The 12,570-nt window shown below is 37.2% G+C and overlaps 1 protein-coding gene across 1 annotated transcript in view; it reads left to right on the top strand.

Annotated features, from left to right (window-relative positions):
* The window catches only part of LOC148831799 (sodium/potassium-transporting ATPase subunit beta-1-interacting protein 3-like), a 153,593-nt gene that overhangs the window by 126,441 nt on the left and 14,582 nt on the right, over positions 1-12,570 (top strand). The window contains exon 5 of the mRNA XM_088919188.1: positions 4,624-4,684. Within this exon, the coding sequence (XP_088775314.1) occupies positions 4,624-4,684 (61 nt within the window). The remainder of the gene's footprint in view (positions 1-4,623; positions 4,685-12,570) is intronic.

Below are 12,570 nucleotides of genomic sequence, written 5' to 3'. Positions count from 1 at the left end.
CATAGGATGTGATCTTCCAAACACAAGGGAATCTGAGCCTGGATTAAAATGTGTTTCAGTTTCAGAACGTTGAAATGGTATTTGCACTTTAATAGGTTGATTTCATCATGTTCGTATTAAAATTCCAATTGTATTCATAAAAGCATTATTGATGTAGCACATATTACAGTTAACGCTTTGGAGCTAGAACCATGATAATGCTTATTAATTGAGTTATAAGGCTAAAATTCCTTTTGAAGGAGATGAAAGTAGCATTATGTTGCATAATTCTTTAAAGCTTGCAGTGACCGTGTGTTCCACAGTTTGCTATACCAGTAGCACAGAGAATCCCAGAAGATCTTCATGCCTAAGTGTGTACACATCCTCCAGGGCAGGGGGAATTGGACTTGACAGCAAGACGTCTTACATGCATTTCAGGTTTTATCACCCATTCAGTCATGCTTGGCCCATTAAACGTGGTAGTAGTTCTGTTCTAAAGTGTGTTGCTATGGTGGCCTGCAGTTTTAGTCTTCTTGTTTTAACTCTTTCCTGTTCTTTAGTATTGAGCACTAGAAATTGTGGAGAAGTGATATCGGCGTAGGTGTGCAACGCTATAACTGCAAGATAGTACTGTATATACAAGTATGAAAAATGGAGTTTGTTAAATAAACTGAAGGATATTGGCTTCAACAACACAGCTAAGTGCATTAGCTCCTTCCAGATTCCCATAACCTTTTGTGTAATGAAGTGCCTCCTTTTCTCAATCTTGAACGTACTCCTACTTAGTCACCACTTCTGCCCTGTGAATTCTTCAGATCTTGACAGTCGGGAGTCTGCTGCAGGCTGTGATTTGAATTAAAGAGCCTGAGCACAATAGAATCTATGAAATCCATTTATTGTGATTGTGGATGCAATGCTTTTTGTCTTTTTTTTTTCTTCCCCGCGAGTGTGTAATGAATTAATTTTTTAGCGTTTTTATTCTGAGGCCCTTTGAGATGTTTCAATTAGGACATTGGTTTTTATTGTTTATTTGTTTTTATTGGTGCACCGCAACCTGCAACTTTTGTGCGTTAAGACTGGAAATCAAATTTAACTTGGCCTTGAAGTAAGCAATCGGGTTTTGTTTTTATTCTCAAGACTGTTCGTTTAAAAAAAATACACTTTTGTGTTTTTGTTTTGGAATTGTTACAGATAGTATTGTATATTGTAAAATTACATTTTCAGATTTGTAGCACAGAAGAAGATTTTGTGATTAGTGTTCAGCTTTAAAATGTACATTTTGTACTTTTGTAGGAAACCTTGAGTCTTGATCCAGAGAAAGATATAAAGATATAAAGGTCATAGAAAGATGTTTTTCCATTAGCCTATTTTCTAACCTCCAGTATAGGGTCATGAGCGAACCAGAGCCTATACCAGCAAGCAACAGGCACAAGACACAAGGGTACAACCTGGACAGGACACCAGTCCATCGCAGGGCCCACTGAGACACAGCCATGCACCCACTCGTATCAGAGCCAATTTCCCTGTGAAACCGGAGCACCCAGAGAAAACCCACATGAACACGGGCAGAAGATACAAATTCCATGGAGATTACATCCCAGGAATAGAACCCAGGGCCCCAGTGCAGTATGGCAGAAATGCTAAACTATGTCACTAAACGCTAAATGCCAAAGGCATACTGGTGGGTTCACCTGCTTCTGGGAAAATTGGCCCTGGTGTGAGTTTGTACTGTAGATGTTTGTGCCATGCAGTGCACTAGGATCCCGTTACTTGCCAGGAGGGGTTTTGGCTCCCACATGACCCTGTATCCGACAAAGCAGTTAAAAAGTGAAGGTCTAGATGCTTCGGATAGAAGTCCTTCTTCAGCTGTCTAGAAATAATGCAGCCACAGTACAGTAAACCTGGACAGGACAGTTGGACGTGAAGAAACTGCTGAGGCGCCTGGAAGGTTCAGAACCAGAAAACAGCGGGTCCTCAACCAATCAAATGCCTGTGCCAGCATAACTGTGCAGCACAATTAACAATCTTATTATTGCCCTGGGATTTCAGCACTCAGAGGTGTGATAGCATTTGAAACGTTTAATGGTGTCGCAACTGTTTATATCACACTTTTGTTTTGTTACATTTTCTTTTTGATTATCCTTAGCCTTAGTAAAAAGTGATACTGTACATTTATACACCTAAATTTCAGACCAAAAAATGTATGATGCCAGGATAGTTTCTGTCCACTTATTGATTTAACTTGTATTCACAGCAGGCTTAGATGTTCAGTCAGCTTGTCAGGGTTCTAACAGCTAACAGGTAGTATTAACCCAAGAGGCTATTCTACAACAGGCTCAAGGTTTTAAACACAATAACAGCAACTGTAGTCAAAGGCTTCAAGAAACTAGTCCACTTGGCTAATGACCTAAACCTTTCATGTGCAAGCTTGTTCAATGAAGATGCAAGTTAGTCAGTTTTCTCTGGATCCTTTTCTTAATGGTTATGCAAAAACAGGTCATGTGAAAAAGGCAATAGAGCTTGCTTCAGTCATTGAGTGTTCGGTCTGCATCATTCTGACTTCAGCACATCCGTAATTATCTTGACAGCTAGACAAATTTATAGGGCAGTTAAATTATAAATTTAAAAAAAGTAATTACGTTCATCAAGACTGGAACCTAATTTGTATAAATATTTTATTAGTTATGCAGTATGTGAAAAGAAAAAAACAGGATGTTATAAAAAGAAAAAAAGATTTTCTTAACAAAAATTGAGGTAAACCATGCAGTAACGTGTGCTTGGAGACGATGTCTGATGCTGGAAGGATTTCATTATGATTTAATAAATATTCTCAGCAGGATGACAAGAAAACTTGCGATGGCTTTAGAAATGCCCTCTGTTAAACAGCGAGTAACTTATGAATCTGAAGCTTAATGGATATGCTGTGGTTGGCAGTCTGGAATTATGTGGCTGTCTTGAAACAAGACTTGAGAAGATACCAGACAATTTTAGCATTGTCCAGCTAATCAGCATCTCTTTGATTTCAAAGAAAACAAAATCCAAAGAAACCAAAGAATGAAACAGTTCTCCTTTCTGTAATTTTAACTAACAATAAAAAAGGTCTGCAAATGTAGTAGTCTTTAATGAAAAAAAAATCTGTTGTACTTGATTCCTTATTGTTTTTTTTTTAAAAGGCCTTTTTCTCAGTGTTTAAGTTTTGAAAATTGAGAATGTACAGTAAGTGCACGGCCACATGCGTACCAACCAGGAAACAATTAATCTTGCTACGCAGACATATGGATTAGTGCCTCAGCTTTGCAGTCCTTAAATAAAATGGGGATGGTTACTTTTACCAGCTCAAATGCACACCACGGTCATACCCAACACTCCCATCTTCTCTTGAATCAGACACTTACAGGAAGCGCATAATAATCCAGGGTGTGAGAGTGCTGGTGACAGATGTCTGTATGACACAAACCAATTACATTGACAGCCTAAGAGAAAGCAGCACATCTCAGGAAGACCGAGGTACACTTCATCATAATGTAGAAGGCCAAATGACAGTTATTGAAAGTCTGGGACTTAATCAGTCTCACAGCAAGGTCAGGGCTTCTGAATTCCATTATTCCGCTGCAAATGCCGAAAGTGCGGCTTGCAGTTAAAGTTCAGTGATCCAGTCAGGGCTTTTTTTTCCCCTTCTTCCTCGCCTACTCTGTCTCACTGCGTGCTCCATTTTGGGCAATCATGTTAACGGTGAACCCTGGAGGCCAGAATGAATCCATTTTGATGAAATTTTATGACTTTATACGGTGAAAGGGAATTACCACGATGGTCCGAACTCAAGTGCTTTGAAAGCATCTAGAAGACGAAAACACGGTCTTTGTAATTTTCCTTTAGGAATATGTCTTCTGACGGAATTACTAGACGTCTCCATGGTTGTCTTTAAAAGGAAAATGTTCATGACAGGTATTACATGCTTCCAGACACTGAATAGTATGGCCATCTGTTGCATTTGTTTTCCATAATTAATAGTCTTTAGCAGAATGGATTGTGTTTGATATGTGCCAACATCTTAAAGTATGATTTAGCTTACTGTACCCCTAGTTTTTAATACATTTCCAAAATAATACTTATTTTGTTGTTCTATAGTAACCATTTTGTATATTCAATGTGAACAATAAATAGCTGCTTTAACTGCTTTTGAAATGCATTTTTGTAGGTTTTAACATTTCATGTGATGTCTGTAGCCAGGGAGTGTTTATTTTTTTACATTAGCACAGTAGCATTAAGTCAGCGTTGTTTTTTTTAAGGCATTGTTGATGATAATTGAATCAATCTAACATGAATAGTATCAGCATTTTAGCAGGTAGTTTGATTTCATTGTCTTCAACAGATTATGACATGGAACCTTGAGCTATAGTCAGTGGTACGTTAGAAGAAAAGTGTCACCAAAATCTTTATTTCTTTGTCCACAAAAGAAGCTGGAAAAGTTTAGCAAATATATATTTAGACCTAATATAGAAAACGGTGATTTCATGCATATTTGGCTTGCTGGACGTAATGAAATGACTAGTCACCAAAAAGACTGTTCTTCACATGTCTTATTTATTTTTCCTGTCAACCTCTCAGCAGCTGATGGTTATTGTGTCTGTCTTGTCTCCACAGCTGATTAGCTTTGTGTGCGCCTGCTATGTGATAAGCGTGCTCACAGAGGAAGAGGACAACTGTAAGTACTGACGCCCTCCATTCCGTCTCTGGAGCTCTCCAGGGTGAGACACAATCTTAAACTAACCGATAATCATCCCATCCCATTACAACAGATGTCCTGCATGAACACCCTCATGAGTCACTCTCTAAGCCAACGTTCCTGCTCTGAGAACCATAAGAAATATGAGAGGTTACAAAAAAGAGGAGATCATTCTGTCCATATGTGTTTTGTGAAGTGTATTAAAAAAAATAATTGATTATTTTACAGACTGTCCTTTCTGTAATCTTGGGGTAGTCCGGATTTTGTAATATTGGTTTTCTGGTCAACGTGCTCTTGAGGTCTTATCCACGTTACAAGTGTGCTTCACTTCTGTGCACCTGACGTCATTATTAGGAACTTCTGAGAGAGACAGTTTTTCAGTTGCCTTGCAGCTAAACTTTTGAACACTGGCTGGGTTTTGTCGAGAATGTTAGGCCTTGTGGAGCAGTACCGCATCACAGAATCACAGTGAAAAATCCCTTGGTAGCTTATATAAAGACAGAAACAAGAAGCTCTAATTCTGTGTGCTTCTGAGCATCATGCAGCAGTGGTGATCTCATCTGCAGTGACACAACACCCAGGAATATCTTAGCTTGTGGTCTGAAATTCAATAGACAAAAAGACACCACCAGGCTTTGAAGTGTTCTAAAACAATAATAGCCGTGTCATGGTAACAGACATAGACCCACAGTCTTAACAGAATTCCCTTAACAGAATTTCATTTTGACGCTTACTGTAATATATTGGACAAAGAAGATATGAGCCTGTTATTTTCTCCTTCAGGAGTTCATATCAGGACATTGGCTCTTCTCTAAATGAGTTACCCTGAAAGCACTCCATGGAGTTTAATAAAAGAAGATGAATGCTTCTTCTAAAATGTTTAACACTGTCAGACAAATTTTGAATTCTAATCTAAAGGCTCCTCCTTTCTTTCTTTGTCTGTTTGGAACACTGACAACTTTATCTTAGTATTTGTCATTTACTGCTGGCTGTTTCTTTCATTTCTTATGATTTTTTGAGTGACAAATTGGAGAGGGACTTCAACCTTTGTCATGATAATTCAGTGTGCTCACACAAGCAGCATTTGTATTACATTTGAGATGATGCTGACATAGGAAAACCACTCCTGAAGACAGAATAGTTTGTTCACTCTTGTGCTCAGCTTATTTTTATACTGATCTCCATCAAACAACAACTTACTGTACAAAGGTTACTCTGCAGTGAAAAGGGAGGTGATTTAATTTAAAGAATACACTACAAACGTCAGTTTATTTTCCTTCTCTTCAAATGGCATTCCGGCATCTGTGGTATATTTGCTTTCACCAAGACTGATGCTGTTTTATACATTTCAATAAGGAACACCCCCGTGGTTGAATGAATCAATCAATTTATGAGTCATAAATATGGAAAGGAGTTTGATTCTTAAAAATAGGAAGCTCTGTTGGCATATTTTGTCTGGCCTGGTGACAAAACTGATGAATGTGCATGATGGTAGGGAACTGACTGTAAGAATAAATACCAAATAAATTTATAAAATAATAAAATAAATAAATCAAAACCAGACAGATTGAACTGCATTTTTGAATAAAAACTTTGAGAAGTGTTTTATAAATGGTCAAAACTTAAAGAAGCTGAGAGAAAAAAAAACATTTGCATAATTACCAAACTGAATTACATTTTAAAAGAGGAGCTTGTTGATGTTACACATGAAAATGCAATATACAGTATATGAGATGTACGGGGTTATTCTTAAAAATAGACTGTGTCTATATTGCCCAGTAAGACACAGTGAAAGCTTCTCTACATCATTCTTAAACCATCACGTAAGGATTATGTGAAGACCCAATAGTATTGGCATGTTAAAAGTGACAGCACATGTACCGTCATTTTTTTACTATCAAGTGCCAAACAACCAGTGTCCAAGTCTATCAGTGTAGCTGGTTGCAAAGTAGTGAAAGTAGTAAAGTGGTAAGAACTTGCGGATTTCAAATTAATATGGCAAAATTGCAAGGAAACCTGAAATTCTTCACAATTATATACGATTTAAAGACAGTATCTTACAGAAGAGACAGATAAATAACTTAAAGTGCTTGTAAAAGAAAACAGTACTGAGATCACAACTATCCGTTTTCACATGATTTGAAAAAAGGTAGTGAAACAATTATCATTATGCTTACTGTCAGGACAAGAAAACCATCTCAACTTTTGAGATGAAAATTAAACGTATATTGCAGAACATTACAGTTATGCTCTTAATAGTTTAATGTTACTTACATAAGGTGCTTTTAAAAATTGTCATAAAAATGGAATTAGTATATTTTTGAACATGAGCCATAGACACAAACTACATTTGTGTTTTGTGGGGGGGTGAAGAAAAAAAAAGTCAGATATTCACCTCTTGTATAAGAAGCTACAGTATTTATGGCCTTCTAACTCTTTTGATTGCTGTATTGTAGCCGATTGATCTGAGCAACATATCCAGCCATGTCTTGTGAGAAGCCAAGGTATTCACAGTCAAAACATGGCTGGGTGGCATGTCCCAGACTCGTACAGCCTTTTACACCAGAGAATTGGCAGAAAAGAAACTAAAAATGAAGAAAGTTCAATTTTTTTTCCGGTTTTGCGAAAAGGAAAAAATGAACTGATAAGAGATACTAAGACATATACTGTAGCTCATATGTACCAGGAAGTCTTTCTTTCAGCACCTATATGAGCCATGTTTGGAAGAAATCACGCCTTGAGCTAAACCTCTGTAACTGAAATAGAAACTACCGTATAAACTAGGCAGCAACATGGGTAATAGAGTATAAATATGGGCAGTGTGGATTTGTAAGACATTTTCACTCCAGATATGTTAGTCAAGTGCACAAAGATGCACTTTTTATGTTATCATTAACATAAAAATCTTCTGTGAACCTTGATAATAAGTTAACCAAAGAACCCAGGAAAGATTTGGTTTCTCTGTTCAGCAGTGGGGAAAAAATTCTAATTTTGTTATGTTGAGCTAAAGGCTTTGTATGGTGTTATGGTCAGAAACGGGGAAATTATTTTCTAGTTTAAAGGTACAGTAGGGGCTGACAGTCGCCTTCACTCAGTCAACAACTAATCTCAATCAGGTTTGAAAATTGCTCACTTTTCACCATAATACTTTGATGATATAACATTTATGAACATTAAATAGAGGTTGAGGGAGGACATTATCGTGTCGGGTACCATCGCAGGAAAGTTATGTGAAAATGGAATAAAGCAACATTAACTCTTTCCAATTAAAAAGTCATTAATGTTGCTTCCAGCAGTTGAGTAAAAGCCATTCACTGTGGCATTTTTTATGAATCATTTTTAGTTAACACAAGTGAAAGAAATGGGATATTTTGACAGTACTGCCTTCTGTCTTGATAATGCACTGCTCGGTCTGTCAACACTGGGGGAAAAAGCCCATAATGACATGGTGAAATTCTCTGATGTTGTGATTAATCTGACTGATGTTCACATACTTAAGCATTTTAGAACTAGCTCAACTTGAGGACAAGGTCAAAAGAAAGTGTGTTGTCTCCTTAAAATTCAAAACAAAACTAATTTCCCTCAGGGGATAATAAAGCTTGAATTGATTAATCATTAGAATCAGTATCACTGCTTCATTATTGGGAAAGATTCTCCTTCTTCCTGGAACTGATTAGCTTAATGAAGCACCTTTCCAGAGGTCAAACTGTTCATAAGAAACAGCACGTGCGCCCTGATGATTTATATCGTAGAACAGAGTCTTCCTCTTTGTGACTCTTCCTCTCTCTGTCCTATGCTCTGACTCCTCTCTGTTTAATGTGTGTCCTAATTATTCTGACCACACTCAGAATAGTCCTGTTAAATGTTTATGATCTAGGAGGGCCAAGGTAGTGATTTCATAGTATTAGTTTACCCTGAGTTAACAATTAATACCACAATTTAAGTCATTTGGACCTTTGGCCAATTTACATCAAGGACCAAGAAGTTTAAAGTGTAAAGACTTAAACAATACAATGGCATCTACTTTCAGTTAATTTCAAAGAAATGCTTAGATTAAGTTAGCTGAGCTTTATAGCTAATGTTAATGTAGTAAGAACATATCAGTACAGAATCTTGCTAGACTTCTTGCTTATGGTAGTGAACTCGTCTACAAAAATGTGTATAGCAGCAGGCTGGAGCTTGTTATAAAGTTAAAAGAGCTTGAAGATGGGTGAGTGGCTACAAAGTATTTAATTGTATTGTTTTCATTGTGTCCATTCAACGTGTTTTGTATTTTGTGATGCAAACACTCTATCTTTAATAATGTCAAAAATTCATTTTACATGTTTGAAATATCTTGAAAGTGAGGAAGTGGTGAGAAACTGAAATAATTTTGTATTTGAGCACTTAAAACTTCTATTTGTACAAATTGTCCGTAGCAATATGAAATGCATAAAATCAATCTGTCCTGAACGCATATAGCTACCCATAGATAGTATGCTTTGTGTTATGTGGTATCATTTTCCTTGAGATTTAAAAACAAAACTTCATACTATAGAAAACTTTTGATAAATCCCTGCCGTCATATGTTCAATCTAAAAACTACCACCTGAAAATTTGTTTTCGTTTAGTACCGTTTCAGTTGCACCCAACTTCAAAACCATAATAATCAAAGTGAGATCAGCTGGTATAATTTAAGGATTATAATAAAGGTCTTTCTTATAATTGAAATATTTGAATGCAGTGTTATCAATACCAGATGCTGCTCTTTTTTAATCTAAAGAGTTTTCAGGCATTCTTGCTTAAGAATATTTTTAAAAGCTTTTCACTAGGAATCACTAGGATGTAAAATATAATTTTTATATATATAGGTATAAGATCTCTTCCTCCATCAACCTAGCTCACTGTCTCTTCAAGTCACATGAAGGTGTTCCAAGCAGTGTCTGTTCCACTTTATTTAACTGAATGGGTGTTAGCCTCTGTAAAACAATTTTAAGGTTCTTTTTCCCAAATCAAGAATACTACAAGAGTTATTTGCTGGATATCAGCTGTAAAATGGACTGACCAAAAGTAAAAAATGTATTTTAATTGCCGATTACAACAGCAAACATAAAATGTAGTAATACTTTAGTAGTTTAATAGTCCAATATAATTAAAATTCCTGAAATATCTGGCACATTTTGTGCAAATTGTGTATTCTGAGAGTTTAAGATCTTGGTGGTCTGTTGGAAATATCCTTGAAAGCTGCCTGTATGAATATCTTGGCTGTATAACATCTCAAACCGTAAAACCAGCTAAAGTTGTAAATTAGGATAGCACTTGGTGGAGGATAGTACATTCTGTTACTAATCAATTTAGGAAATGCCATGTTAGTCATATCCACAGTGGCCCCAGCAGTCCAGGATAAACTCTGCAAGTCTGGTTTTCAGTGAATTGCATAGAGCAGAATAATCAAATTTCATTTCCCTGACTCAATTTCACACCTTGATATAAGTGTAAGACTGCATTAATATTCAGTGAGCAAACTGCTGTGGCTGTAGAGTCTCCCTCACTTAAAATTCACTTCATTGACTTGAGCAACACAGTCTTCACATATTGAGTCGAGCAGTGAGTGGGCCCAACTACCACTCTTAACAGTGACTACTGTACATTTATAAACAACACAAAACCCAAACAGTTCTTCAGTATGCATCTGTCTCCTTATTAGGGCATGTGGAACTGGAAAGCCGAGATGAAAATTAATAGAAAGCAAAATATATCTAACGTTATGTACTATTTGTAGCTCATTCACTTTCCAAGTTTTGAGTTCTCTATTAACATTACAACTTGCTGTTCAATGGGAAAAAATACCGTAAATGGATATACAAGTGAAGTATGGGACAACAGATGGAAAAAGCATGATGTGTGTTTTATAGTTTTTTTTCTGACATTCATTTAATGTTAATTAACCACCAAATTTTCTAATTATAACCTAGTGTGTATATTTACAAATGAAAGATCTTTAGCAGCCCCTAGTGGCAGATTGGCAGCTATTACAGTCCCTTCAAAGACCTGCCTAGGTAGGTAGGAGCACAGGTAGGAGAATACTTTCATATGACGGTAGAGGATTTATGATGTTATTGTAAAAAAAATACTAAGCACCAGATATTAAAGGTATGAGAAATTTTAAAATCAAGATACATTCTAGACATAATTAGCATACAGAATCACATTCTGCATCTTTTCTATATTCTGTGTGTTTTAAATTTACCTTTGGCTTGCATCTGTCCTGAGCAAAACATGCTGTAATATCGGTGTGTCTACTCATCCTGCTAGTGAAACTGTGTGGGCAGCAAGATGTCAGTGGAGTAGTCCCTGTTGGTGGGGTTCTTTTAAAGCTTTTCGTTTGATTGCTAATCCGTAGCAGATAGATTTAATAAAGAACTCATTAACATTCTAAAAATAGTTACATGAATACATGCAACCCTCTGGACAGTTGCATTCCTGCTTGAAAATATTTGTCTTAAACAGCTTGCAGAGGATAATGAGAGCCCATCTGGGAGCACAGCTGTGCCTTTTTGTGCCTCCGTGTCCTCCATTGTCACAGCAGAAGCAGGTGTATTCATCTCCTGAAAACAAACCGCCTGCGAGTGTGCAAGTTTCTAAATCTGTTCAGAGTAACGGGCACTTCTTTAATTGCACACACCAAGTCACTGCTGTAGAAAGACTACAAAAGGGTTTCGTTGCAATATAGTTTAGGCCTTCCCTTTATATTGTATGTTCTGTTGAAGTCTTGAATTTGGTCTTCTCTGGGCTATTTATTTAATTGGTCTGTTTTGTTTTAAGATGGTATCCATTTCATTATCATTGCCTGTGAAAAACATGATCATAATACCGATAACAACAGAGTTTGATTTTCCAATAATATGTAATATACTATTGCTTTGTTACTACTATTTCATGTACTGTAGTAAACTAAGGTAAAAGGAGTGGTGTAATTTTTTAAATCTTCCAAAATTGTATGAGCAGAATGCATGATATAGGTGATATTTCTGTATTGTTTAAACTTACTACTTTAATAAGTTAACTGTTGTTTATATTCACTTTTGTGTCCTAGGATGAGGAATAATAAATTAGAGACCAGGAAAATGTTACAAATCCTTATGAGAATCTTCTCATGGATTATGTGGTTGTTAAATGGCTAAAGGCTGCTTCCAGCAACCAGGACGGACAGCCTGAGAATCCTGTCTGCCACAGTCTCGGGCTGACGGAGGCATCTGCTCAGGCTACTGAGAGGAGCTTTTCAGCCCTTAAAGCTTTATATCGCCTTGGTTGAGGAAGTTGTTTATACTTTTAAGTCCCCTAAAGCTAAGGTCCAGAGAGGGGCATCCCCACCTTGTCCTTGGGCTGTAGTAATACAAGATCGTTTTTCCATGGGGACTTATAGCATCTCCATGGCAACACCAATCGTACAGATACTCGCTGTGGTCAGGCCCTTGACTTCCCTCATTGGGGAAAAAAGCAGGGACATGTCCAATCAATCCATTCTGTGGCCCTTGGTCCCAGTCAGCTCTCTATCTGACACCTTCAGCCCTGATCACATCCCACACTAGTGGCACTACAAGCCTGTCCACCTTGTTGCCCAATTCCAACCAGTGTGACTATGCACTGCACTGTTGTGGGACACCACCCCACTTCACAGAACTTACTGATGTGCACACATTCCAGGGAGGCTGGTTGTATCTCATAAAATATCTTGTCGCAGACCACCTTCTGATGGCTATAGACTGTGTTTCTGCAGACTATTACATCCGCAAACATGTTGGTGGGTGATCTCTGTGCTCTTCCGTTGCATGATTACAACTTTTCAGTGAAGGAACTGAAAGTACAGTATGTCCTAACCCACA

The sequence above is a fragment of the Atractosteus spatula genome, chromosome 6 (genome assembly GCF_055471065.1).
Source record: "Atractosteus spatula isolate fAtrSpa1 chromosome 6, fAtrSpa1.hap1, whole genome shotgun sequence".
Lineage (NCBI taxonomy): Eukaryota > Metazoa > Chordata > Actinopteri > Semionotiformes > Lepisosteidae > Atractosteus > Atractosteus spatula.
This window is presented reverse-complemented; position numbering and strand designations above follow the sequence as displayed.